The sequence below is a fragment of the Coregonus clupeaformis genome, chromosome 17 (genome assembly GCF_020615455.1).
Source record: "Coregonus clupeaformis isolate EN_2021a chromosome 17, ASM2061545v1, whole genome shotgun sequence".
Classification (NCBI taxonomy): domain Eukaryota; kingdom Metazoa; phylum Chordata; class Actinopteri; order Salmoniformes; family Salmonidae; genus Coregonus; species Coregonus clupeaformis.
Genome location: NC_059208.1, coordinates 72,135,728 through 72,162,310, shown reverse-complemented (window position 1 = coordinate 72,162,310; position 26,583 = coordinate 72,135,728). Strand labels below are relative to the sequence as shown.

General features: G+C 42.9%; 2 protein-coding genes across 4 annotated transcripts in view; one reads left to right on the top strand and one right to left on the bottom strand.

Annotated features, from left to right (window-relative positions):
- LOC121572345 (apoptosis-stimulating of p53 protein 2-like) overlaps positions 1-1,265 on the top strand; it is a 43,613-nt gene extending 42,348 nt beyond the window's left edge. For both annotated transcript variants that reach the window (XM_045226521.1, XM_045226522.1), the window contains exon 18: positions 624-1,265. In XM_045226521.1, the coding sequence (XP_045082456.1) occupies positions 624-665 (42 nt within the window). In that variant the 3' untranslated portion in view covers positions 666-1,265. The remainder of the gene's footprint in view (positions 1-623) is intronic.
- A 1,797-nt stretch (positions 1,266-3,062) lies between these two features.
- Positions 3,063-13,445, bottom strand: LOC121572344 (GTP-binding protein 2-like). 2 transcript variants are annotated; one of them, XM_045226519.1, is made up of 12 exons: positions 13,058-13,445; positions 12,527-12,553; positions 12,179-12,363; positions 11,857-11,968; positions 11,324-11,521; positions 10,891-11,065; positions 10,278-10,497; positions 9,142-9,277; positions 8,747-8,805; positions 6,643-6,814; positions 5,883-6,047; positions 3,063-5,196 (listed from the first exon to the last, which is right to left on the bottom strand). In XM_045226519.1, the coding sequence occupies exons 1-12, from the start codon at positions 13,274-13,276 to the stop codon at positions 4,996-4,998; spliced, it is 1,869 nt and encodes a 622-aa protein (XP_045082454.1). In that variant the 5' UTR covers positions 13,277-13,445; the 3' UTR covers positions 3,063-4,995. The 2 variants fall into 2 exon arrangements, with proteins under 2 accessions (XP_045082454.1, XP_045082455.1); XM_045226520.1 differs by lacking the exon at positions 13,058-13,445 and adding an exon at positions 12,890-13,027.
- Positions 13,446-26,583: the final 13,138 nt, after the last annotated feature.

Sequence of the window (26,583 nt, the reverse complement as noted above, 5' to 3'; positions counted from 1 at the left end):
GCAGTGCTTTCTAAATGTAAGTGTTTTAATTAGCAAACGGGACTGTCTGGGAACTTAATGACAGTAGCTGTTTTTATCAACTTGTAGAGCTAGAAACCCACATTATAACAGGGTGAGCTCTGCGTTTAAAGCAAATAAATGCCTGGGCGCTTAAAAAAAGTTTACTGGTAATCTTATTCATTATGGCAAATTAAATGTCAAAAGTCCTACTCTGAGATGTTGTGAATACTGCCACCGGTGCTGGAGGTCAAAGAATATGTTCAGTGAAAAGTATAAAACCGCAACTTTCAATCTATTTCTGAGGGGGAAAAATTACCCTTGGGGGTCTACTTCTCTGATTAGAAGACTGGTGAAGACCTAACATTTCTAAGTCACGCATGCCTTGTAAAGACCTACCAGCTCCTTGCGTAACCCCCTTGACAAAAACATATCTGCCATTTCACATACGGAGATCCCTCATCTGGCAAGGATTAATAGATTTCTTTAACTAGTGGGGGAAATCCTGTCACTTAAGAATATTATGTAATAATGCTGAATCTAAATTGAGACCATCTAAATGAGAATCTCAGCCCCCTGCTTACCATAGTTATATGATCTTTAAAATTGTATTTTCTTCTTCTTAGCTGTATCTGAGGATCAAGCCACGGCAGAGGAGCTTGGCTTAAATTATATCGGCTCATGTTCCATCCTACTTGCTGAAAACTACTCTGACTTGAAGAAGTTGAAGAACAAGAAGTTACTTTAGAAAGGCGAATGAAGAACATAAAAGTCCAGCACTACATTTCACGCTTCTGGTCTTTTGAATGTCAAGTCAAGCATTACACTTCAAGCTTTTGGTATTTTGGACCTGTCTGTGAAGGACCATATCATGCTTAAAGGTTTTCAACCTATGTATTGATAATATACACATGGCCATGCTGTTTCCTTTTCACTGTAGGAATGTATACACCGTGCAACATTTGTAATGGAGACTTCTAAACCGTGTTTTTTGTAGACGTGGGATTTTCTGAGCAAAATCAATTTGTAAGGGTTTGTAACTGTGGCAGTTGGAAATGTAAAGCTTTTTCTACATCATGGCAAGAGGAGAGCTTATATACACACAAGATGCAGTATATAAAAACATTGGTTGTGTATTTGACTATTTTCCATTATCTTACTATCAGGTTATCACAAACAATCTTGCTGTGGGTACACAGTGCCTTCAGAAAGTATTCATACCCCTTGACTTATTCCACATTTTGTTGTGTTACAGCCTGAATTCAAAATGGATTAAATTCGTTTTTTTCTCTCACTCATGTACCACAATACCCCATAATGACAAAGTGAAAACATGTTTTTAGAAATGTTTGAAAATGTATTGAAAATGAAATACAGAAATATGTAATTTACATAGGTATTCACACCACTGAGTCAATACATGTTAGAATCACCTTTGGCAGCGATTACAGCTGAGTCTTTCTGGGTAAGTCTAAGAGCTTTGCACACCTGGGTTGTACAATATTTGCACATTTTTCTTTTTAAAATTATTCAAGCACTGTCAAGTTGGTTGATCATTGCTAGACAGCCATTATCAATTCTTGCCATAGAGTTTCAATCCGATTTAAGTCAAAACTGTAACTAGGCCACTCAGGAACATTCAATGCTGTCTTGGTAAGCAACTCCAGTGTATATTTGGCCTGGTATTTTAGGTTATTGTCCTGCTGAAAGGTGAATTTGTCTCCCAGCATCTGTTGGAAAGCAGACTCAACCAGGGTTTCCTCTAGGATTTTGCCTGTGTTTAGCTCTATTCTGTTTATTTTTATCCCCAAAAACTCCCTAGTCTTTGCCGATGACAAGCATACCCATAACATGATGCAGCCACCACCCTGCTTAAAAATATGAAGAGTGGTACTCAGTGACATGTTGGAATTGCCCCAAATCTAACGATTTGTATTCAGAACATAAAGTTAATTTCTTTGCCTGAATTTTTTGCCGTTTTAGTTTAGTGCCTTATTGCAAACAGGATGCATTTTCTGGAATATTTGTATTCTGTACAGGCTTCCTTCTTTTCATTCTGTCATTTAGGTTAGTATTGTGAAGTAACTATAATGTTGAACCATCCATTCACTGCTCGACTGAGGGACTGTATTTGTGGGGTACAGAGATGAGGTAGTCATTCAAAAATCATGTTGAACACTACTATTGCACATAGAATGAGTCCATATAACTTATGTGACTTGTTAAGCAAAAAAATATATAAACTTATTTAGGCTTGCCATAACAAAGGGGTTGAATACTTTTTGACCCAAGACATTTCAGCTTTTCATTTATGGGGTATTGTGTGTAAACCAGTGACACAAAATCTCAATTTAATCCATTTTAAATTCAAGCTGTAACACAACAATGTTGAAAAAGTCAAGGGGTATGAACACTTTCTGAAGGCACTGTAGCTCCACATAGATTTGAAGCTCTGTAATGTTGTGGTAGTGTTACTTTCATTTTTCCTATGAATGTTTATTTTTCAATGTTTTTGTAGAACATTTTGTGTGTGTGAGTTCTGTACGTAGCCTTGCATGCTGTGCTATGAAATGCTAATAATGAATGTTGAATGCACAAGCTTCAAGAGCCTCGCTCAACATCACCTCCTAATCCAATGCTTCATATGGACCAGACAGAATATGACCAGCATTTTATGGTTACACGTTATAACTTTCATGATTAAGCATTATAAATGCTTTTTAATCCTTTATTATAAATGCCTAATAATTTCAATGTAAATAATGAAATAGTCATTAATAGTATGTAGGCCCTTTATAAATAGTTATTAATGTTTAGCCTATTCATGAAAGTCATAAAAGTGTAAACATATATTTTATTAATGGAATTGAGTAATTTAAACAAGTGACGTTTCAAAAATTTGCTTTCAGCTAAGCTGCAAAATTCACATTAAATGTGTTCTGTGAACAATCTGTGTTGACCATCCAGCCAAATAAGTTCAGCTCTTAAGTCAATAAAAAGATGCTAAAATATTTGTTGTCTTTTGATGTTTCTATGGGGACAAAAGTGTCCATGAAATAAAGAAGTCACGATAAAACATGTTTAATATTATTTACACAACCTTGATGCAATGCATACACATACTGCAAACTTGCCACTTGTCTCAACTAAGCTTATAATTATATTTAATATATAATCTAAAAGAAAAGCGCTCTGCATGCTTTCTGTACTACATGTGTATAATTCTTATGACCGTAAACATATAAGATACTGTAAAGATCAGCTGTTACTTGAATAAACGGCATACATCAGTGGTCACCAAGACCTCAATACGCATCAACACCATGATAAATTGAATCAGGTGTTTCACTACTGCACACCTTCCAGCTCTCCCGGACTAGGTTCGGTAACCTCTGGCCTACACAAACATGCAGAAGCTATTCCAAAAATACAAAGTGCAAAATCGACAACTCTAACTACAATTTTAGTGCTTCAAAATAGTATTTAGAAGTTAATGTACAGTACATTCAATGCTTTAGTTATGATTGCACACAACCCCGTAAAGGCTAAGGGATAAAGTCAAGAGTTCAATAAATATTTGTCATTTAGGAGTCCATTTCGTCTGATTAGATTTTCACAAGTCCCTATTAACATGCAGACTCTACACATGGGTATCTAGCTGCACAAAGCTGCCTTGTACACAGACGAGCCTGAAGCTATGACATAGACATCATTGGGTTCAATGGGTTGACATAACAGGGTTACAAAAGCGTTGCTACTATGAAAAACATCACATCACTTAAAATACTTGCCCCTGCATTTCTTTAAGAACGGCTTTGCAATGCAACCGTCACTTGACTACGCCGAGCGTCTTGACTCATTCTCAACCCTCACACATTATTGCTGCCCTACACAGACTTAGTTGAATTTCACATTTAAAAAATTAGCATGGCAGCATTTACGGTTGGTGCTAGTGCCACTTATTTGCGTCACCAAAATGGGCGGCACGTGGTCTACCTTTCCTTAATACTAATCAAGACGAATGAAGTGCAGAGAGTAAAGCACGTAATCTTTTAGAAAAAGGATGGAAGGAAACTTGCATTCAAAAGCATGGTAAGACTTCTTCCTTTTGCAGACAGGACGCCCACTGGTCCACTCCCTTGCTTTCCCCATGCTTTTGAAAGCAATGCTAACTGATACAACCTGTTTACACTAGCATTGCTACATGCGCCAAAAATGCTAGCCATTCTTGACGTTGCTAAATAACAAGCTAACAAACTTAAAAAACGACAACACCTTAGGTCAGAGTTTCTGCCCTGGCACTACACAGCTGATTGAAATAAACAAAGCTTGATGATGAGTTGGTTAATTGAATCAGCTGTGTAATGCTAGGGGCGAAAACCAAAACGTGGGGGGGGGGCCAGGACCGAGTTTGGGAAACCCTGCCTTAGGTAAATCGACAATGAGCTAAAACTTTTAAAAAGCCAACTATCCCTTTAAACCTCCGAAGGATGGGTATACTGAGTATGTTCCACATTGTCCAGTCCAAGTAAAACAGGGAGAGCATGCATTTGATCTATTGTATCTGTTTTGAAATGACCCTCTGGTGTTTGGAGCCAGAGAGGGATGGGAATGGTTCCTTCAAGCAATCCACAGCAGATTAGATGAAAGCTTAGCCTGCCTTCCAAGAGGTCACCCGGCTTCGACTTAAGACGCCGACCTTTGCCGTGCGGCCGAACCCACACTCATCAAAGCGCCGCTCCAGAATACACCACTGAGAAGGATCAAGGGTTTCAATGGTGCTTCACATCTCTACATGGCACGAAGGGCAGATGAGGAAAGTACAGTACAGACTCACTTAGATACACACAAATGGGGATTAAAATACCAGTGTGTGGTTCAATACCAAACTACTGGGATGACGTCCGGCGCCGGCAGTTCACACAAACTTACTCTGAGGGGGGAGGCATGTTCAGGAGAGCTTATCATTTCCTCTCCTTCCCTCCTTTTTCCTCCTCTCTATTTCTCTACCTCCCTCTGGTTCTGGTCGTGGATATGGTTCTGGTCATGGTTGTGTGAGTTGGGCAGGAGGCTGGTGACGTGGCCGATGCCCTTGGTCACGCCCTCCCTGAAGAGCAGCTTGGCGCCCATGCGGAGGTACTCCGGGTGTTTGATGAAGCGGAAGCAGACCACGGCCCTCTCGCCTGTGCGCAGCTCCTCCTGGTGGTGAAAACAGGGAAGGGTACACAAAACGGTTTGTGTTGACACGTAAAGCAGCAGGGCCACAATCAGTAGGCAGACATTGTGGAACGTTGCAGATAGAAATGTCATGGATAGAGCTGACCTGATTCCTCTTCCTCTACAAGGCAGAGTGGCATGTTTGTTCTATATAATACAATCTCTATCTGAACGTTGCACAAAGTTGTGTCCTACTGAATGCGGCCCATATTGAGGCACTGCTGTGTTAAGGCGGTGCTAACTGTGGTTTCATTTGACATTGTACAAATTTGGCTGAATAATACAATGTATGAAAGACGCTGTACGAATAAAACTTATAATTTATCAACTTAAATAATAAAACATTTTTTTAAAGAAAAAGGAGTGTATACTTACGCAATAAGGCACGAGGGGGTCTTGTATATGGCCAGTATATCACGGCTAAGGGCTGTTCTTATGCACGACGCAACGCAGAGTGCCTGGATACAGCCCTTAGCCGTGGTATATTGGCCATATACCACAAACCCCTGAGGTGCCTTATTGTTATTAGAAATAGGTTACTGAGGTAATTAGAACAGTAAACAAGTAGTTTTGCGTCATACCAGTGGTATATTGTCTGATATACCAGGGCTTTCAGTCAATCAGCATTCAGGACTCTAACTACCCAGTTTATAATGATTATTACTAACCTTTCCATGCAGGCACTCCACGGTGGCCGTCTGTCTTACATTCCCCACGTGCACGGTCACTTGGAAGCCCCGACGGAATGTTTTGGCGTGGAAGAGAAGGACGATGGCCGCCTCAAACTGCCAGCAGATGGTGGGGTTCATCTTCGTGCTGACCATCACCATACCCTATTCAACACAAACACACACACACACCAATAAGTACTTTGGGAGATGGGAAAGGAACAACCATTGTGGGACTGATTTTATAACAACAGTAGACTACATTTTTACTACATATGACTTGTGAGTTGTTTGTGCATGTATGTGTGTATTATATTGTGTTATGAGTGTGCATGGACATTGTGTCAGATTGTTCAAGGACAAAAGTATGTTTTTCACGGATAGCTATCAATTTTTGAATAACTTTATTTATAGAATACATTTATTTTTCCCATGAGGGAACTTCTTGTCTGGAGTGCTTCAAAAATAAACAAACATAAAAACGTAGTAGGCTACACAAACCTGCTACCTATGCTTGAGGTTTCACATGTAACACACAAAACAGAGGACAGATGACAGTATCATAACCATGAGCAGTTCGTGCAGTCGTCCTGTTTCAAAATGTGACCCTGCAATGTTCAGTCATATTAAGGGATGTGATTGGCAGAACATAGAACATGGTAGGGGAGAATACGATATCTTCTAGATAAATAAATAAAAGTCATGAAAATTCACATCTGGGCACATGCGGTGCAGTTGTGTTGTGGCTGAACCCTCTGACCTTGCGGAGCAGCGAGCGGTCAAAGTTGCCCAGGGCCAGTGTGGCGGCTTGGCCGGCTCTCAGCACCCTGCATGCAGAGCGGTTCCTATGGATGCTGCCCACCTTCAGCCTCAGGAAACGGCCCTCGTCCGTAGGGCCAACCACCAGCCTCTCCCCCTCGCGACACACCCCACTGTCCGCGGGACAACGGGAGGAAAAACATATTATGCCATGTCAAGGTGGAACTCTCCAGGTCAAATCATTTGGAGCAGCACTTCAAGGTTACACCGTTTGCAGTAGATTGACTTCTATTGGTTTTTGATTAGCTAAAAGCTTAACTAAGCAAATCCTCTGAAAGTATCTTACAAAAAAAGCTCAACAAAGTCACCTATAGATGTGAACATGATGCGCGAAAAATGCTAATATAGGTACCATGACTTGAATGGGATTTGTGCCACAAATGCTAAAACGTTAGCACGTAAGTCTGTAGCCATGAAGTGCTTTGAAAGGCTGGTCATGGCTCACATCAACACCATTTTCCCAGAAACCCTAGACCCACTCCAATTTGCATACCGCCCCAACAGATCCACAGATGATGCAATCTCTATTGCACTCCACACTGCCCTTTCCCACCTGGACAAAAGGAACACCTACGTGAGAATGCTATTCATTGACTACAGCTCAGCGTTCAATACCATAGTGCCCTCAAAGCTCATCACTAAGCTGGGACTAAACACCTCCCTCTGCAACTGGATCCTGAACTTCCTGACGGGCCGCCCCCAGGTGGTAAGGGTAGGTAACAACACATCTGCCACACTGATCCTCAACACGGGGGCCCCTCAGGGGTGCGTGCTCAGTCCCCTCCTGTACCCCCTGTTCACCCATGACTGCAAGGGCCAAGCACGACTCCAACGCCATCATTAAGTTTGCCCACGACAGCCTATAGGGAGGAGGTCAGAGACCTGGCAGTGTGGTGCCAGGATAACAAACTATCCCTCAATGTGATCAAGACAAAGTATATGATTGTGGACTACAGGAAAAAGAGGACCGAGCACGCCCCCATTCTGATCGACGGGGCTGTAGTGGAGCAGGTTGAGAGCTTCAAGTTCCTTGGTGTCCACATCACCAACAAACTATCATAGTCCAAACACACCAAGACAGTTGTGAAGAAGGCATGACAAAGCCTATTCCCCCTCAGGAGACTGAAAAGATTTGGCATGGGTCCTCAGATCCTCAAAATGCTCTACTGCTGCACCATCGAGAGCATCCTGACTGGTTGCATCACCTCCTGGTATGGCAACTGCTCGGCCTCCGACCGCAAGGCACTACAGAGGGTAGTGCGTACGGCCCAGTACATCACTGGGGCCAAGCTTCCTGCCATCCAGGACCTCTATACCAGGCGGTGTCAGAGGAAGGCCCTCAAAATTATCAAAGACTCCAGCCACCCTAGTCATAGACGGTTCTCTCTGCTACCGCACGGCAAGCTGTACCGGAGCGCCAAGTCTAGGTCCAAAAGGCTTCTCAACAGCTTCTACGCCCAAGCCATAAGACTCCTGAACAGCTAATCATGGCTACCCGGACTATTTGCACCCCCACCTCATCTTTTTACGCTGCTGCTACTCTCTGTTTATTGTCTATGCATAGTCACTTTACCTCTACCCACATGTACATATTACCTAAATTACCTCGACTAACCTGTTCCCCCACACATTGACTCTGTACCGGTACCCCCTGTATATAGCCTCGCTATTGTTATTTTACTGCTGCTCTTTAATTATTTGTTATTTTTCTATTTTTCTTCTTCTTTTATTTTTTGCTTAACACTTATTTTTCTTAAACTGCATTGTTGGTTAAGGTCTTGTAATTAAGCATTTCACTGTAAGGTGTTTCACCTGTTGTATTCGGCGCATGTCACAAATACAATTTCATTTGATTTGATTTGGAAACAGTGCCAGGGAAACTAAACCAAAGCAGGAATTAGGTCAGACCTTGTCCATAGACAGACCAATATGTAAGGAGACCAATATGTCATTTTGTCATTTGGATGAACAATCCCTAGAACAGTTCTAAATCAATCCATTATCATTCCATTCATGAGTATCAATATGATGTATGGCCAACTGACCTGTAGAGAGTTCCTCCCACCACTGTCCCCACATCTGGCACTGTATAGATCTCATCTACCTATATTCACAAGCAGAGGAATGAGGAAGTATATTTTGCAACCATTGATACAGAATAAGGGTGTGAATCTGAATGTGTGAAAGTGCATGTTCACATCTCGTATGTATGCAATGTATGTGTGGGTGTATGTTTTGTTATGCGTGTGCATGAATGTATGAATGCGTTTGGATGGGTGTAGTGTGTTGGTAAATACTGTACGTGTGTGTAATATGTGTATTATTGTGTTAGTTGTGAGTGTGCATGGACCCACACAATGTCCATGCACACACATCATTCACACAATAATTGTATACGTTAATGTGCCTGGGTGCGTGTGTGTATATGCAGGTGTACTACCTGGAACTCAGTAAGTTGCTGCATGAGCTCCTCCTGCTCCTTGCTGTTGCTGAGAGGAGGCAGGATGTTGAAGAAGACCTTAAGCAGGTCCAGACTCTCTCCAGACACGCTGGACAGGGTGAAGATGGGTGTGATGCTACGGCACAAAGGGACACACCAGTGTTGCACTCTCAAGCACAGACTATACATGTAGCTAAAGTTGGCATGAGGTGACTTTTACGACCAGTATATAACCTAACCATGACATCACAAACGTTGTTGTAATTATGTAATTTTGTGTAAAGAAATTGGCTTGGGTGATCAGAACATTATTGTCTGGATGTCAAGAAGTGGTTTTCTGGTTGAGGAGACATATCGGACAACCAGATTACAACCAGGTAAAGACATGTTTTTCATGACTACATCAAGAAGTCATAAAGATGTCATATTTTGGATGTTATCTGGTCAAATAACAACCAGGTAGACATATTTTAATGGTTTCTCAAAAGATGTCTAAAACACTTCTAATCTGGTTATCTGACTTTCATAAAATCAGTTTACACATGGGAAAATTGCATCATTATGATGTCCCATGCCAAATTCTGCCCACTAAGTTAGTTAGTCCCTTGATGTTTAAATTAGACAAAGTCAAACAACTAGGTCAAACAACTAGGGCTGGGAATTGCCAGGGACCTCACAATACAACATTATCACAATACTTTGGTGCCGATACGATATGTATTGCGATTTGATACTGCGATTTTATTGTGATTCGATGTTCCAAACATATTGCTCACCATATGTCTGCTGCAGAGGGACAAGAGAGAGCCATGAGAAAACAGGTTTGATCAGTCATGGAAATAAAAGTGCTTAAAACAAATTGGCTCCCTATTTTAAAAAAGATGGAGAACAAGCTATGAAGGAAAGTTTTGGTGCAGCTATCGCAAAAATAATATTGGGATATTGTCAAAACGATATGCTATATCCTTAAAAATAATATCCCAATATGTAACTGTATTGATTTTTTCCCCCACCAATACAAACAACGTTGCCGTACATGCTTGCTAAGTCAATTCCCTTCTAGTCACCCTGGACTAAGGCTTATGTGGTGTATAGTTGGGTTCTGAATCTCAATTCCAGTTTCCTTCTAGGTCTACCTGGAGGACTGAGCGAACTGCTGGGCAGCTGTGACAGCGTCGTCCGGGCTGGCCACCACCATCGGCACCTTGTTACAGCCGGGCAGCTTGAGGACATACTCCAGCTGGCGTACTGTGCGTTCCACCGTGCCCTTGGCGCACAGGTCCACCTTGCTGACCACGATAAAGATGGGCACCTTAAGTGCCATGGCCAGGCCAAGGTGCTCCCGGGTGGTGCCAGCTAAGGGGGAGAAAATAGTATCTGGTTGGGTCAGTGGTAGGGTCGCAAAACTCCCAGTAATTTACAAAAGTTACCAGACTTTTGGTAATTAACTGATTATTTTGGAAATCTATGGAAACTTTGGTAATTTATACTTGAGTAACAAAAAAAAAGAAATGGTGTCCAAGTTGTCCATGAGTTTCTAGTAAATATGTTCAGGAGAAGATTAATGGAAAAACATATAATAAACAATGTCCTCATCTGCAATTAACGCCCTCTTTGTAACCCTAGTCAGTGGTCACATAAGTAGTCAAACGCACATCACTTTTCATAGCTTGCTGGGCCAAACAAATCTTGTAGAGGTTACGAGGGCCCGCACAATCTACACTGTTATAGCTATATGATCGGGCTTACCTATGCCTGTGTTGGCACTGACCACCAGCATGGCGAAGTCTGGGCAGTAGCTGGTGAGGCCAAAGATGGTGGTCTTCAGGTACTTGTGGTGGCCGGCCAGGTCAATGAAAGTGATCATTTTAGAAGAGCTCTCGCAAATCTCTTCGGCTGTACGGGAGTCACTGTAGTTCACCACCTTCAAAAGCCACATGAGAGGAAGTTCAATTAACTTGTGTGTTGTTACACTGTTTTTATGGGTTAGTCACAAATAGAAGATGATCAAAACATTTGTTTACTGTTACATAGTTTTTTGTGTCATTACACGTTTTTGTTATATCAGTGTCGTTTTTGAGGACTAAGTTGTTTTTTTATAGTCTTTGCTCAAAGGAGGAAAACTAATGCGTGTTTATCCTTCCGTCCTCTATCTTGTCACCTATAAGACGCTGTTACCCACCTCCCCTTTGCTATTGAAGCCCAAAATCTCAAAGCTGATGCTGGATGTCCTGCCCGTTTGGATTTCGTGAAGGTGCCTGAAGAGGTTGAGGCGTGCCCGGCCTCGCCCGTTGTCCAGCTCGCCTTGCGTCAGCACGCCCAACAGTGTGGATTTCCCGGAGTCCACGTTTCCCAGCACCGCCACACGCAGGTCCAAGAACTGCTCTCATACACACACAAATTATAGCAGATCGGCATGGCAGAAACCCTTCATTGTATGTACAGCTTACCATTGAGCATTTATATAATTGAGTGCAAAACAAATGGTAGAGGTAGGACATCTGACTCTACAGTTTTTTTTAAGGAGAGTGGAGAGTCACTCTCCTTTCGCATTTTAATTATTTATTGACAGACAGAAAATAAACAATGGGAGATACAGTGAGAAGGGAATTTAACCACAGTCTTTGGGGGAGTCACATATATGCATGGAGCCAGGAGTGTTACCACTGGACCACATCTCAGCACACAGTCAGCCCTTCTGCTGTTTAATCTCACCTGTTGGTCGTCTGGAACTTTTCGGACAAGAACCTCTGCGATTTTCCGGCAGCTTCTGTCCGAGTCGTAATCCACCTCTCTTTCTCGTAGAAGTGTGATGTCAGCACCAACCCTGGTGAGGCAGACATAGCATATTTATCACCAACACCCACCAAACTGAAGGGCAACTAGTAAATACAGCAACAATGGCAAACTGTCAAATTAGACATTTATAAAGTAGTTTCTTCAAAAATCTATGGGTATAATTGAAATGACCATTGAGCAGAAGAAAGTATCCCAGATTGTGCCTTTGGTGACGTTTGCAAACGAGGTAGTGACATACTTCTCTGCCATCCTCCGTAGGGTCTTCAGCGAGGCTCTCATGTCTCCCTCTGACAGTCCGACAAGCAGGCCATTGTCTTCCACCCCAATCTGATACACCGCCTCACCCCGTCCCTCTTGAAGACGCCATTTTAACTGGGTGGCCAGGTGCTCAAAGCGGTATTGTGTGGGGTTCACCAACTTCAGCTGAAATGAAGTTAGAGCACGGGACAACACTTCACCACCAAGAAGTGTCCAACAAGTGAACCACGTGCCTATACATCGATGTGTTTTGTGTTTTGTCTTTTGATTACTAGCTACAGGTGAAATGGAAAATGGCATGCAAAAATAAAGAACTGTATACTAGTACCTTATATTCAATGTTTCCCTCTTCAGCCTGAGAGAAACAGAGGGAAGGACATGTTTTGAAAAGATGTGCCTGTACTGCATTTTGTATTTTGACAGACAAGCACAACCCACTGTTGACTAATGTACTTCTTACTAAAAACTACCCACACCACAGCAAGCTATCAGTACAATATTTTACATCTATGTACCACCAGGGAAACAATGTATATTGTAACATCATCATGGAGCTGCCAAGCTGCTCTCTTGCAGCTAGTCACAACATTTATTGTAATGTGAGAAAGCCAGCTGTTGTTGTTGTCAACAAACAAACAAATGTCCATTCCCTGCTTATAACAACGTTACATATGGCCAAAACGTTTCTTACCATCGAAAAAGCTCAGACGACAGCATCTGCCAGATGCTAGCTAAAATAATGTCAGAATTTGTAAATAGCTAGGCTCTGGCTAGCCTAGCATTGGATAATATTGCTAGCTAGCCAACTAACATTAACTTGATAGCAAGCTGCAGCTAGCTACAGTAGATAGCCAGTTACCTCCGGTGGTAAATATGGTGGTGTTCTGTTGGTCTTTGTCTTTTTACTCCTCCGTCTCTTTCTTCTTTTCCCTTTTTTTGAACGCGTTTTTTTGGACGTCATCCTTCTCCCGTTACCTGAACTGGGTCCTTGCAAATTTGATCTAACGTTAGGCAAATTTGATCTAACGTTAGCGGTTGTACCAACGACACCGGTCCCGCCTGACATTCGGGCATCCATCACCAGAATGAACTAGCTAACGCTAACCCACACTGTTTTTGTCAGTAAGAATTTAACAGACGTATGCAAATGAAAAAATACACATAAAGATGGGCTGAGAGTGGGTAGCTAACGCAATCGGCCCAACGGAGGCTGGTCTCTCTCCATCTCTTGCCTTCTACTAGCCCATAGTCAGGGTTCTCCAACTGGCGGCCCGCGGGCCGATTTTTTTAGTTGATTTATATTATTTATATTACACGTTTTATATTATTAGTATTATTGTTATTTTTATTATTGTTCAACATAAAATACACCAAGGAATCAGCTCCAAGTGATTTTAATTTTGGAAATCTGTTCCCAAGTATTACCACACATTAGAGAGAGACTTGATCTCAAACAAATGTGAGCAAGGTTTGTAATTATTATATTTTTTGTCAAATATTATATCTGTTTGAGATCCTTGCGGTCAATTTGCAGTCTTCAAATTATTTGTTATTATGAAGAAATGGAAACACTAGTTTCCATGTGACCTGTGGTCTTCCTCTGTCAGGGTTTCCACTAGTTACCGGAGCCACAAAGTAAAAAAAACAACAACAACAAAAACGTGTGGTTTTTGGTCTTAATTTAAGGTTAGGCATAAGGTTAGCAGTGTGGTTAAGGTTAGGTTTAAAATCACATTTTAAGAATATAAATTGTAGAAATAGGCGGGGTTTATGACTTTGTGGCTGTGGTAACTAGTGACGACCGGGAGGAAGGACCTCACCGATGGCTTCCTGAACAAGGGGGCAGGTCAAAGATACTTTTTGAGGAGATGGGAAACTCCATTTGAATCGACTTATCCCCGATTGTGTACATTGCCCGTGCTACGTCTACGCATTCTGGGCGATTCTGGGACAAGGAGCGCTCTCCTTCAAGAAGTGAATAGAAGTCAATAGGGAGCTAGCTCAAAAACCCAACATTAGCATGAATTTCGTCAACAAGAAGTACAACGTTACAAATCTTTTCCAAGATGTGAGATAATTAACTTGCTATCTGTAATATTGTATAGCTTGTGACATAACGTACTGTCGAGGAAAATAGGCACCTTTCTCGACTCATACCCTGACTTTAAGAAGGGATTGCGTGATGATTAGTTTAGCATCCGCGTGACGCGGATGATAACGTGAACGCAATTGGTCGACAGTCTGTTGGGTGGGACATTTGCTCCTACAGCTTTGCTTCGGTACTGCCTGCAGTGTTGCCAATTTAGCGAGTATTCATACCCCTGTAGTGACACATTTTCAGAAAATCGACTAGCAACAAATCTAGCGACTTTTTCTGGTGTTATTGGATACCTTTGGAGACTGACGTGAAAGCCTCTCTCCCATGTCAATATGCCTTGCCTATTGCTGTTTTGGTTAGTTGTTATTATACAATTTCACTGTAGAGCCCCCAGTCCCGCTCAACCTGCCTCAGATAGCTCCTTTGTCCCACCCCCCACACACGCGGAGACCAGCTCAATCGGTGCCTCCAGTGATGCTATCTCTTTCATCGTTACCCAACGCTTAGGTTTACATCCACTGTACTCATATCCTTCCATATCCTTGTATGTACATAATGCCCTGAATCTATTCTACAACGCCTGGAAATCTGCCCCTTTTATTCTCTGTACCCAACGCACTAGAAGACCAGTTCTTAAAGCCTTTAGCCATATCCTTATTCTACTCCCCCTCTGTTCCTCTGGTGATGTAAATGTTAACCCAGGCCCTGTAGCCCCCAAGTATCACTCCTTTTTTTATTTTTTTTATTTCACCTTTATTTAACCAGGTAAACCAGTTGAGAACAAGTTCTCATTTACAACTGCGACCTGGCCAAGATAAAGCATAGCAGTGCGATAAAAACAACAACACAGAGTTACATATGGGGTAAAACAAAACAAAAATCAAAAAAATACAACAGAAATACAATTAATATACAGTGTGCAAATTTAGCAAGTTATGGAGGTAAGGCAATAAAATAGGCTATAGTGCAAAATAATTACAATTTAGTATTAACACTGGAATGATGTGCAAGAGATGATGTGCAAATAGAGATACTGGGGGTACAGATGAGCAAAATAAATAACAATATAGGGATGAGGTAGTTGGGCGGGCTAATTTCAGATGGGCTGTGTACAGGTGCAGTGATCGGTAAGGTGCTCTGACAACTGATGCCTAAAGTTAGTGAGGGAGATAAGCGTCTCCAGCTTCAGAGATTTTTGCAGTTTGTTCCAGTCATTGGCAGCAGAGAACTGGAAGGAATTGCGGCCAAAGGAGGTGTTGGCTTTGGGGATGACCAGTGAGATATACCCGCTGGAGCGCAGACTACGGGTGGGTGTTGCTATGGTGACCAATGAGCTAAGATAAGGCGGGGATTTGCCTAGCAGTGATTTATAGATGGCCTGGAGCCAGTGGGTTTGGCGACGAATATGTAGTGAGGACCAGCCAACAAGAGCGTACAGGTCACAGTGGTGGGTATTATATGGGGCTTTGGAGACAAAACGGATGGCACTGTGATAGACAACATCCAATTTGCTGAGTAGAGTGTTGGAGGCTATTTTGTAAATGACATCGCCGAAGTCAAGGATCGGTAGGATAGTCAGTTTTACAAGGGCATGTTTGGCAGCATGAGTGAAGGAGGCTTTGTTGCGAAATAGGAAACCGATTCTAGATTTAACTTTGGATTGGAGATTCTTAATGTGAGTCTGGAAGGAGAGTTTACAGTCTAACCAGACACCTAGATATTTGTAGTTGTCCACGTACTCTAGGTCAGACCCGTCTAGAGTAGTGATTCTAGTCGGGTGGGCGGGTGCAAGCAGCGTTCGGTTGAAGAGCATGCATTTTGTTTTACTAGTGTTTAAGAGCAGTTGGAGGCTACTGAAGGAGTGTTGTATGGAATTGAAGCTCGTTTGGAGGTTTGTTAACACAGTGTCCAATGAAGGGCCAGATGTATACAAAATGGTGTCGTCTGCGTAGAGGTGGATCTGAGAGTCACCAGCAGCAAGAGCGACGTCATTGATATACACAGAGAAAAGAGTTGGCCCAAGAATTGAACCCTGTGGCACCCCCATAGAGACTGCCATAGGTCCAGACAACAGGCCCTCCGATTTGACACATTGAACTCTATCTGAGAAGTAGTTGGTGAACCAGGCGAGGCAGTCATTAGAGAAACCAAGGCTATTTAGTCTGCCAATAAGAATGCGGTGGTTGACAGAGTCGAAAGCCTTGGCCAGGTCAATGAAAACGGCTGCACAGTACTGTCTATTATCGATCGCGGTTATAATATCATTTAGGACCTTGAGCGTGGCTGAAGTGCACCCATGACCAGCTCGGAAACCGGATTGCATAGCAGAGAAGGTACGGTGGGATTCGAAATGGTTGGTGATCTGTTTGTTGACTTGGCTTTCAAAAACTTTTGAAAGGCAGGGCAGGATGGATATGGGTCTGTAACAGTTGGGTCCTACTCCCCAGGGCTATCATTTGTTGACTTCTATAACCGTAAAAGCCTTGGTTTCTTGCATGTTAACATCAGAAGCCTCCTCCCTAAGTTTGAGTTATTCACTGCGTTAGCACACTCCGCCAACCATTTACATTTACATTTACGTCATTTAGCAGACGCTCTTATCCAGAGCGACTTAAATTGGTGCATTCACCTTATAGCCAGTGGGATAACCACTTTACAATATGTTTTTTTTTCTTTCTTTGGGGTGGGGTAAGGTGGGTAGAATGATTACTTTATCCTATCCCAGGGATTCCTTAAAGAGGTGGGGTTTCAAGTGTCTCCGGAAGGTGGTGAGTGACTCCGCTGTCCTGGCGTCGTGAGGGAGCTTGTTCCACCATTAGGGTGCCAGAGAACCCTGATGTTCTAGCAGTGTCTGAATCCTGGTTTAGGAAGGCCACCAAAAACTCTGAAATTTCCATCCCCAACTACAAAATGTTCCATCTAGATAGAACTGCCAAAGGGGGCGGAGTTGCAATCTACTGTAGAGATAGCCTGCAGAGCTCTATCATACTATCCAGGTCTGTGCCCAAACAGTTTGAGCTTCTACTTCTAAAAATCCACCTTTCCAGAAATAAGTCTCTCACTGTTGCCGTTTGCTACAGACACCCCTCAGCCCCCAGCTGTGCCCTGGACACCATATGTGAATTGATTGCCCGCCATCTATCCTCAGAGTTCGTACTGCTTGGTGACCTAAACTGGGATATGCTTAACCCCCCCGGCCATCCTACAATCTAAACTAGATGCCCTCAATCTCACACAAATTATCAAGGAACCTAACAGGTACAACCCTAAATCCGTAAAACATGGGCACCCTCATAGATATCATCCTGACTAATTTACCCTCTAAATACACCTCCACTGTCTTCAACCAGGATCTCAGCGATCACTGCCTCATTGCCTGCGTCCGTAATGGGTCCGCGGTCAAACGACCACCCCTCATCACTGTCAAACGCTCCCTAAAACACTTCAGCGAGCAGGCCTTTCTAATTGACCTGGCCCGGGTATCCTGGATGGATATTGACCTCATTGTCACGATTTAACTAGATGTGAACCCAAATGCAGACAACTACACCGAGCCAGAGAAGGTTTAACAGGTTTATTTACAATGTGCAATTGTCCAGGTTTCCAAAAATAGGGGAAGAGCAAGTCCAGGTTTACAGGGAGGGTAACAGATCCAGGTTCTGAGCAGGAGTGGTACCGTAACGTCCTAGTGTCCGTGGTGAGTCCAAAAGGGAGGTCCGGTAGTGGAAGGCAGGGTGGTGGTGGCAGGAGTGAAGCGGAGGCAGGAGTCAGGTTCCAATAATCTGTGGCACAGGAGAAAAGTAAATAGAACAGGCCAAAAACACAAAGAGCGAAAACAAGCAGGTTGAGTCAACAGCGAGACTAACATGGTCGTCTTGACTATGATCTGACGATGAGTGGCAAGTTTGACCGGGTCTTAAAGGCTGAGGTGATTATGGTGAATGAGCTGCAGCTGGAACCCTGACTCCCGCACACCAGACTTCACTCCTGCAATCAAGAACAGACAGAGGGGAGGGGAAGAGCAGAGAGAGAGCTACCTAGCAGCAGTAGGCCTAACACTCATTCCGTCAGTAGAGGATGCCTGGTTGTTCTTTAAAAGTGCTTTCCTCTCCATCTTAAATAAGCATGCCCCATTCAAAAAATTCAGAACTAAGAACAGATATAGCCCCTGGCTCACCCCAGACTTGACTGCCCTTGACCAGCACAAAAACATCCTGTGGCGTACCACCGATAAATCTACGATAATCGAGAATTTAAATAAGCATTTTGCTACGGCTGGCCATGCTTTCCACCTGGCTACCCCTACCCCGGCCACCAGCTCTGCACCCTCCGCTGCAACTTGCCCATGCCCCCCCCCCCGCTTCTCCTTCACACAAATTCAGACAGCTGATGTTCTGAAAGAGCTGCAAAATCTGGTCCCCTACAAATCAGCTGGGCTAGACAATCTGGACCATTTCTTTCAAAAACTAGCCGCCAAAATTGTCATAACCCCTATTACTAGCCTGTTCAACCTCTCGTAACGTCTGAGATCCCCAGAGATTGGAAAGCTGCCGCGGTCATCCCCTCTTCAAAGGGGGTGACATTCTAGATCCAAACTGTTACAGACCTATATCCATCCTGCCCTGCCTTTCGAACGTTTTTGAAAGCCAAGTTAACAAACAGATCACTGACCATTTCGAATCCCACCGTACCTTTTCCGCTATGCAATCTGGTTTCCGAGCTGGTCATGGGTGCACCTCAGCCACGCTCAAGGTCCTAAACGATATTATAACCGCGATCGATAAAAGACAGTACTGTGCAGCCATCTTCATCGACCTGGCCAAGGCGTTCGGCTCTGTCAATCACCGCATTCTTATTGGCTGACTAAATAGCCTTGGTTTCTCAAATGACTGCCTCGCCTGGTTCACCAACTACTTCTCAGATAGAGTTCAATGTGTCAAATCGGAGGGCCTGTTGTCTGGACCTCTGGCAGTCTCTATGGGGGTGCCACAGGGTTCAATTCTTGGGCCGACTCTATTCTCTGTGTATATCAATGATGTCGCTCTTGCTGCTGGTGAGTCTCAGATCCACCTCTATGCAGACGACACCATTTTGTATACATCTGGCCCTTCATTGTACACTGTGTTAACAAACCTCCAAACGAGCTTCAATGCCATAAAACACTCCTTCCGTAGCCTCCAACTGCTCTTAAACACTATTAAAACTAAATGCATGCTCTTCAATCGAACGCTGCTTGCACCCGCCCGCCCGACTAGAATCACTACTCTCGGCGGGTCTGACTTAGAATATGTGGACAACTACAAATACCTAGGTGTCTGGTTAGACCGTAAACTCTCCTTCCAGACTCACATTAAGCATCTCCAATCCTAAGTTAAATCTAGAATCGGCTTCCTATTTCGCAAACAAAGCCACCTTCACTCATGCTGCCAAACATGCCCTCGTAAAACTGACTATCCTACCGATCCTTGACTTCGGTGATGTCATTTACAAAATAGCCTCCAACACTCTACTCAGCAAATTGGATGTAGTCTATCACAGTGCCATCTGTTTTGTCACCAAAGCCCCATATACTACCCACCATTGTGACCTGTACGCTCTCGTTGGCTGGCCCTCACTACATATTCGTTGCCAATCCCACTGGCTCCAGGTCATCTATAAATCTCTGCTAGGCAAATCCCCGCCTTATCTTAGCTCATTGGTCACCATAGCAACACCCACCCGTAGTATGCGCTCCAGCAGGTATATCTCACTGGTCATCCCCAAAGCCAACACCTCCTTTGGCCGCCATTCCTTCCAGTTCTCTGCTGCTAATGACTGGAACGAACTGCAAAAATCTCTGAAGCTGGAGACTCTTATCACCCTCACTAACTTTAAGCATCAGTTGTCAGAGCAGCTTACCGATCACTGCACCTGTACACAGCCCATCTGTAATTAGCCCACCCAACTACCTCATCCCCATATTGTTATTTATTTTGCTCATTTGCACCCCAGTATCTCTATTTGCACATCATCTTCTGCACATCTATCACTCCAGTGTTAATACTAAATTGTAATTATTTTGCACTATGGCCTATTTATTGCCTTACCTCCATAACTTATTACATTTGCACACACTGCATATAGATTTTCTATTGTGTTATTGACTGTATGTTTTGTTTATCCCATGTGTAACTCTGTGTTGTTGTTGTTTTTATCGCACTGCTTTGCTTTATCTTGGCCAGGTCGCAGTTGTAAATGAGAACTTGTTCTCAACTGGCCTACCTGGTTAAATAAAGGTTAAATAAAATAAAATAAAAATGCACATATCGTTCTTACTCTTCTCAACGAGAAGAGATGTAAAAAAACACATGACAACTCAAAAACACACTCAAAAGGCAAAGCCTTATAACAGTTCCACCCAAAACACGCTGCCATTTATGGTTTTAAAAAATTACTCTGCAAAAAAGGCTGAGGCCACCATGGCATTAGCTGTCGCTGAACACTGTTCCATGCTGGCATGTGATCACATTGGAGAAGCATGTAGAGCTGCTTTCTCATACTCCGCTGCTGCTACCCACTTCAAAATGCACAGGACAAAGTGCACAGAAATGATTAATGGTGTTCTAGCGCCATACTTTCTGAAAAAGTTGGTCGCAGATGTGGGTGACCAGTGTTTCAGCCTCCTCCTCGTAGAGTCCACGGATGTAAGTGTTTCTAAGTACTTGGGGGTTGTGATAAGGTACTTTAGTGACACCAAGCAGACAATTGTATCAACATTTCTGGGGCTTGTTGAGTTGGAGGGAGGAGATGCCCAATCTATAGCCTGTGCTGTTGTGGCTTTCGTCGAGAAGTGTTGTCTTAAAAAAGAGAAACTCCTGGGGATATGGACTGACAATGCCTCTGTTATGACTGGGATTAACAATGGGATCCATAAAGTGCTGAAGGAGGAGTATGGCCTCAAAGATCTGGTTCTTATTCGCTGTGTGTGCCACTCTCTGCAGCTTGCTGTAAGTCATGCTTCCAATGACACCATCCCCCGTAGTGTGGAGTACTTGGTACGAGAGACTTATAACTGGTTTTCAGTGTCTCCAAAGCGCAGGGAGGCCTACAAGGCCATATATGAGACCATCAACTGTGGGGAGAAACCTTTACAGATAACCAAGGTGTGTGCCACACGTTGGCTCTCCATTGAACCCGCGGTTTCATGCATTTTGGACCAGTGGGAGGAGCTTAGGCTGCATTTCGCAGTCACCAAGTCCAGTGAACACTGCTACATGGCTGAGGTTTTATACTCCATGTACAGTGATCATCAAAACATATTGTATCTGACTTTTTTGAAGTCAGTGCTGGGTGAGGTACAGTTGGCCATCAAGGCTTTTGAGGGAGAGCAAGTAGATCCTCTTAAGCTACTTGACAGCTTGGTTAGTCTGATCAAGTCTGTGAGCAGCAGGGTGCTGAATCCACTGGCACATTTTGATGTACTCAAAGGGCCAATAGATGGATACATCAGTCCCAAACTGTACCTTGGTTACCTTTTTGAGTCAAAGGCAGCTGAGCTCCACCTTGCGCCTGAGGATGAAAACAATGTCCGAAAGCGGTGTGTAGCCTTCACCATCTTCCTCACTAATGAGTTGAGGGTGAGACTGTCGGACAACATCGAAGCATTGGCACATCAGCTGCTTACTCATTTAAGTCAGCTCCCTCAGTTGCTGAACCTACCATAGAGAGCCTTGACCAAAATGACGATGGCCCACTCTTTCTGTGAGCCAGTACAGCCTGTGTGTGTGTGGAGGGAGGTCTGATATATATATATTTTTAACCTGAATTAGGGCCAGACTAGTTACCATCATTTTCTCACATTACCATTGACTGTTTTTTCTATTGTCTCTTTTTGGTCCATTTAGATTGTTAATGTAGATTGTATACAAAAAAATGTAAAAAATGTTATGGTTAAACATTTTCATGTTTTACTGTGACTTGTTGTAGGCTCCTAAGTGGACCATAAGGTTAAAAACCAAAAAAAACGAAGTAACTCCGCCAAAGTGTCTATTTTGGGTCACTTTTGCAGGTCCCAAGCCCGGATAAAGGGGAAGGGTTCGAACTCGACAGAAGAAAGTTATTTTGTAGTTCTAAACATATTTAGGGTAATTTTTACTCACTTTTTGTCTCTCCCACGATGTTATTCCTCTCTCCTACAGCGTCCATCACAATTACATGCACATGGCCAATTATGCAAATTAGGTGATGACGTCATTTAGCGACTTCTAGCAACTTTTAGGACAGGCAATAGCTACTTTCCTTACTGAGGAGTTGGCAACACTGCAGTGCCTGACGCCCAGCCCAGAAATACAATTTCTATATACTGCCACAGAGTCAGATTCGAAAATTCCTAATAAGACACTTCAGTCACCACCTTAATGCACAAAACATCCATTGCATTATTCAAATAATTGTCACGAGGCAGATTTTTTTTTCATCACTCATCCAACGTCTGCTATGTCGCGCTGCTCCCTGTGCACCCTGGGTGCTAGTGCGCATGTGAAGATGCTAGTCTGTATAAACCGGATGTAACTTGGATATAGACGGTCCATGAATCGGCGTATGCGAACGTGAGTAGATTACCAACAACGGTCGGGCATTTTGGATGCAGTCTCCAGTTTTTTACACCTCATTGTGTGGACCCACCACAGGAAGTCAGGTGGGAAGTGCCTCCTGCATATTGACCTGGGTCATGTACGTGACGGCACACAACAGAAAACGTTTATAAGACACTTTGCAACGGAAAACAAAAATGAGTGTTTCTTATTGGACAAGTCCAAGTCAGTCCCTTTTCTTCCATCTGGTGCCAAATGAACACAATGATAGCAGTGGTCGCCTGAGCTAGGCACTGCACTAATTCATTCATATGTTTTCATAATAAGCAATAGTACATGCCCAGCTGTTAGATATCTGAGATTATTTATATATTTATTACAGTTAAATCAATTGTGTAAGATTTTTAATCACAAGACGGAAATACAGTGGGGGAAAAAAGTATTTAGTCAGCCACCAATTGTGCAAGTTCTCCCACTTAAAAAGATGAGAGAGGCCTGTAATTTTCATCATAGGTACACGTCAACTATGACAGACAAAATGAGAAGAAAAAAATCCAGAAAATCACATTGTAGGATTTTTAATGAATTTATTTGCAAATTATGGTGGAAAATAAGTATTTGGTCAATAACAAAAGTTTCTCAATACTTTGTTATATACCCTTTGTTGGCAATGACACAGGTCAAACGTTTTCTGTAAGTCTTCACAAGGTTTTCACACACTGTTGCTGGTATTTTGGCCCATTCCTCCATGCAGATCTCCTCTAGAGCAGTGATGTTTTGGGGCTGTCGCTGGGCAACGCGGACTTTCAACTCCCTCCAAAGATTTTCTATGGGGTTGAGATCTGGAGACTGGCTAGGCCACTCCAGGACCTTGAAATGCTTCTTACGAAGCCACTCCTTCGTTGCCCGGGCAGTGTGTGCATCCAAATGCACTCTAGCAAACTTCATACGGGCCTGGACATGTACTGACTTAAGCAGGGGGACACGTCTGGCACTGCAGGATTTGAGTCCCTGGCGGCGTAGTGTGTTACTGATGGTAGGCTTTGTTACTTTGGTCCCAGCTCTCTGCAGGTCATTCACTAGGTCCCCCCGTGTGGTTCTGGGATTTTTGCTCACCGTTCTTGTGATCATTTTGACCCCACGGGGTGAGATCTTGCGTAGAGCCCCAGATCGAGGGAGATTATCAGTGGTCTTGTATGTCTTCCGTTTCCTAATAATTGCTCCCACAGTTGATTTCTTCAAACCAAGCTGCTTACCTATTGCAGATTCAGTCTTCCCAGCCTGGTGCAGGTCTACAATTTTGTTTCTGGTGTCCTTTGACAGCTCTTTGGTCTTGGCTACAGTGGAGTTTGGAGTGTGACTGTTTGAGGTTGTGGACAGGTGTCTTTTATACTGATAACAAGTTCAAACAGGTGCCATTAATACAGGTAACAAGTGGAGGACAGAGGAGCCTCTTAAAGAAGAAATTACAGGTCTGTGAGAGCCAGAAATCTTGCTTGTTTGTAGGTGACCAAATACTTATTTTCCACCATAATTTGCAAATAAATTCATAAAAAATCCTACAATGTGATTTTCTGGATTTTTTTTTCTCAGTTTGTCTGTCATAGTTGACGTGTACCTATGATGAAAATTACAGGCCTCTCTCATCTTTTTAAGTGGGAGAACTTGCACAATTGGTGGCTGACTAAATACTTTTTTCCCCCACTGTAGTTGGTTGTGTGCAAGTTATAATACAGAATCTTTGTCCACAGGCACCATGGTGATGATATATTGGAAAACCAGGCCACCCATGGCGAATTCACTGAAATGTGGGATAAATTCGCTCCAAAGAAAGAGCGAGAATCCTTGAGGGAGGTCATCAGCAACCTCAAAGCTATTTGAAGTACTTATGTAAAAATACTTTAAAGTACTACTTAAGTAGTTTTTTGGTGTATCTGTACATTACAATTTATATTTTTGACAACTTGTACTTTTACTTCACTACATTCCTAAAAAAAAGAATGTACTTTTTACTCCATAAATGTTCCCTGACTGTCCAAAAGTACTTGGAAAATTGTCAAATTCACACACTTATCAAGAGAACATTTTTATTGTATTTATTTAACCTTTATTTAACTAGGCAACATCCCTGGTCATCTCTACTGCCTCTGATCTGGCGGACTCACTAAACACAAGTGCTTTGTTTGTAAATTATGTCTGAGTGTTGGAGTGTGCCCCTGGCTATTACATTTACATTTTAGTCATTTAGGAGACGCTCTTATCCAGAGCGACTTACAGTTAGTGAATGCATACATGTATTTATTTTTTTTTCATACTGGCCCCCCGTGGGAAACGAACCCACATCCCTGCCAGCCAAACCGTTCCCTTACCTTGGACGACGCTGGACCAATTGTGCGCCGCCCATGGGTCTCCCGGTCGCGGCCGGCTGCGACAGAGCCTGGACTCGAACCAGGATCTCTAGTGGCACAGCTAGTACTGCGATGCAGTGCCTTAGACCACTGCGCCACTAGGGAGTGATACATTTTTTAAAACATGAAAATTGTGCCGTCTGGTTTGCTTAATATAAGGAATTTGAAATTATTTATACATTTACTTTGACTCTTGATACTTAAGTATATTTTAACAATTACATTTACTTTTGATACTTAAGTATATTTAAAACCAAATACTTTTAGACTTTTACTCAAGTAGTATTTTACTGGATGACTTTCACTTTTACTTGGGTCATTTTCTATTAAGGTATCTTTAGTTTTACTCAAGTATGACAATTGTGTACTTTTTCCACCACTGCACCTATTCGGTGTGTGACAATAAAACATTTGTTTTACCTTCTCTCTGGATGAGTGGGAGAAGTAGGCCTACATCAAATGAGCATTTTCCAAACTTCACCTCCATGTTGCTCAGCTTCACTCTCTGTTCCATCACCATGTCTCTCAGCTCAGTCCAAATGTCAGGGGTGGTGTTGGAGTGTTCAGTTGTCTGTTTGTGGGTCGTCTCTGTAGCTTCAGTCTTTTGCCTCTCGATCTGAACCTCTTGCAACCTACTATCGCCCCCTTCCCTGTGACCCTGTTGAGTAATGTAATTCTCTCTGAACCCTCCACTCTCTCCCTGAGCCCATGTCCCAGACAGACAGCACCCCCCATTCTAAAAGAACACCTCTACTGAAATTATGTAGTCTAGGGCTCAGTGCCCTTTTTATATATATACACAACTTGGGGAACGGCTGCATGAGAATTTAACACACGTCTGTGACAGAAAGAACACTCTGAGAGAACATTGCCAAAGATGACCTCATGTCTCTTATTTCTGATGTTCCTTACAACATTGGGAAAAGTGCACCTGTGCTTCGGTCTCTCCCCTTCCTGCTCTGACCTGTGTTGTTGTTTGGTGGAAAGTGGCAGGCTAGCAGCTTTATGGCTTAGTCAGCCAAAGTAAACAAGGGAAGCAAGAACACTTTCAAACACGCTGACAAGTGTTGCTTCAAGTGCTGATAAAGGTAGACCTACATGGCATGCAAGCTATGTGTATTGTGTAATTGTGTAGTATGTGTAATAGTTTTTCTGCCATTCTAAATGTAAACATTTATAGGCCTACATCAAAGGCACTTTTTAAAACCGAAGTGAAATAAAGTATACCAATGTGTTCCTACTACTAAGAACTATGACAAATTAAAAATACAATTATTCTAGAAGAAAACAACACCAAAACTCCCTT

Coding starts and splice junctions, on each gene's coding strand:
- LOC121572344 (XM_045226519.1), bottom strand. CDS start 13,276: ATGGATGCCCGAATGTCAGGCGGGACCGGTGTCGTTGGTACAACCGCT. Junction 12,364..12,526: donor AGGGAAACATTGAATATAAG/GTACTAGTATAC, acceptor ACTTCATTTCAG/CTGAAGTTGGTGAACCCCAC. Junction 11,066..11,323: donor GCTTCAATAGCAAAGGGGAG/GTGGGTAACAGC, acceptor TGGCTTTTGAAG/GTGGTGAACTACAGTGACTC.